This window comes from Nuphar pumila, chromosome 2 (genome assembly GCF_984573655.1).
Source record: "Nuphar pumila chromosome 2, dmNupPumi1.hap1.1, whole genome shotgun sequence".
Taxonomy (NCBI): Eukaryota; Viridiplantae; Streptophyta; class Magnoliopsida; order Nymphaeales; family Nymphaeaceae; genus Nuphar; species Nuphar pumila.
In genome coordinates, this window is record NC_143250.1 from 99022167 (window position 1) to 99024790 (window position 2624).

At 42.5% G+C, this 2624-nt stretch overlaps 1 protein-coding gene across 1 annotated transcript; it reads left to right on the plus strand.

Annotated features, from left to right (window-relative positions):
- The first annotated feature begins 224 nt into the window (after window positions 1–224).
- Window positions 225–725, plus strand: LOC149846357 (uncharacterized). The gene has a single exon (XM_089991060.1). The coding sequence runs from the start codon at window positions 225–227 to the stop codon at window positions 723–725; it is 501 nt and encodes a 166-aa protein (XP_089847186.1).
- The last annotated feature ends 1899 nt before the right edge of the window (window positions 726–2624 follow it).

A 2624-nucleotide genomic window follows, 5' to 3' on the forward strand; every position in this document is an offset into this window, starting at 1 on the left:
TGGTGTGTCCCTTTCCCACGGACGGGCCATCCAACTCCTCACGATGACACTCACCCCCACAAATAATCCTCCTCCTCCTCCCCTTCCCCTTCCCCTCCCCTCCATATAGAGCCAGCTCTCTGCCAGAGAGGAAGAATCAAGGAAGGAAGTTAAGAGAGGAATCAGAGAGAAGACATTGAAAGCACAACCAGAACCCCAGAGAGAGAGAGAGAGAGAGAGAGGGGATGGGGAACAGCCTGAGGTGCTGCATCTCCTGCATCCTCCCGTGCGGCGCCCTGGACGTGATCCGGATCGTGCATTCGAATGGGCACGTCCAGGAGGTCAGCCGATCGATCTCCGCGGGCGAGGTCATGAAGGCCAACCCCAAGCACGTCTTGAGAAGGCACTGCCCCGAGGGCCTCCGCATCATCATTCTCCCCCCGGACGCCCAATTGAAACGAGGCCACATCTATTTCCTAATCCCCGTCCCGTCCTCTTCTTCTTCTTCTGATCGCGAGAGGACGTCTGCTAGAGTGATGAGAAGGAGGAGGAGGAGGAGGAGAGAATTCCGAGGGGAACCATCGTCGCATGGAGAGCCCACCAGCAGTGGTAAATCGGAGGCTTCTTCCGATCGGTACCTCGCGGAAGTCCTCTCGGAGAAGAGGTGCATGCCTACTCGGAGCAGCAGGCGGGGGAGGATCGGAATCTGGCGTCCCCATCTTGCAAGCATCTCCGAAGACTTGTGATGTTCAACGTCTCTCTCTCTCTCAACGTCTGTCTCTCTCTTGCAGATTTGAACAAACTGTACTTTTCTTTTTCTCCATTGTGGATAACACGTTTACTCTTATCCCTTTTTTGGATCTGCAAAATTGCAGAAAGAAACAGAAGAGTTTTCAATTCCTTTTCTTTTCATTGATTGGTGTATGACCATGATCTTTCCTTGCATATATTTGAGAGAGAGGATGCATTTTCTCTCACTAGAAGCCTTGAGCTTCTTACTTTCTCTTCCCGAACAGAGTGCTGTGAATCAGAGAATTATGCGTTGGAAAACAAATGAAATGTGTGATTGGATGTGTCAGTAGAAAATAAATTATTGATTAATGGATGTGACTGAGATACAAAAGCTGTCAAAGCCAATTATTGGGAGCATAAAATCAATTTTTTTAGAGTGAAGGAAAATTTATTCAGAACATAGCATAAAATAATAATTAGGCCACCTTCTCAACATGTATTCGTCCTTGATCCTTCGTTGATATGTCAAAAACATTGGCAGCTCACTACTCATCTTTCAAGGGGCCGGTACCCTTAAGTTTAAGGCAGTCATTGAAGGGTGGGCATAAGGTTGTGCCCGTGCATCTTTTATCCAAAGAAAATGCTATTTGCATTACTCATATATATTTGTTACTTTCTGTTGCATGTACAATCTAGTTGGAACATCACAGGCGCCTAACTTTTGCTCAATCTGACCTCATAGATCTGTTTAACACTTTTTTTTTGGCAGGGATCATAGTTTGAATTAATTATCTTTTTTTCAATGCAAAAAAGAAAGATTCTTTTTAGGGATTTATAACCCGAAGAAACTGCACCGGCACAAAGACCGGATCACACTGACGCAGCCTGCCATACCTACAGTCGTCATGCCGGCAGCCTGAAACTCCGAGGCTTGAGTACCTTGTATAAATTGTTTGATTTTCAAAGCTCCTGAAAAACCAACTTGCATGTCGGAAAAATATGATTCAAAGACTGCTTTTTATTAAAGAAACCATATAGATCACATGTATAAGGTAAAATCTATATAAAAAATGAAAAAATACAGAACAATGATGTTTCTCTACTAAATTGCATGTACAAGCGACTGTAGCGAATCCGTAAACCACATTAATGAAAATAACGTGATAATATTGTGAGAGAGAGAGATGCCATCTCTTTCCACATTGTTAGAAGAACTAATGAAAGCCAATCAATGTTATGAGCTATACATCTATTCAATCAATAATGATGTATATAATGTTTTACATTTTTGGAGCTCTGAAGCTGATGATGACAGTAATATCACCCATCTTTGAGATGGAGAGATCCCAGCACAAATGGGAGTTCCAACAATTCAGACCTACCCTTTATCAGTCTTTTATCTATATGTAAGCTGGGGTAAGGCAGACCGGCCCCCACCAGTTATACAGCCGTACCATTGGGTTTTGTATTTGCAATGTCCCAACACAAGATAACGTGAACTTACTGCTCCTACCAGACAATCAGAGTTCTCAGTATCGGTATCGGCTCTAAATCGTTGGGCTGCCGATTCAGCTGTACGGACAGATACCGATATGAATCATTCTGTATCAGACCAAAAATAAAAAAATATTATGTGTCAATCATTAAGTAACATGTTAAAACCATTACAATGATTTAAAAAAATATATTAAAATTTTTTTTTTTATTTATTAAAACATCAAAATTCTGCTGATACGCACCCATACTGATAACATTGCTCCTGTCGATCGGTCCTTTTTATCTTTCATTTTGTTTTTTATAGCCAAGCTGGGGTTAGGCAGATCCCCACCACTCATACATCATACCATTGGGATTTGAACTTGCAACGTCCCAACACAAGATGACGTGCACTAACAGCTCCTACCAAACAATAT

Coding starts and splice junctions, on each gene's coding strand:
- LOC149846357 (XM_089991060.1), top strand. CDS start 225: ATGGGGAACAGCCTGAGGTGCTGCATCTCCTGCATCCTCCCGTGCGGC.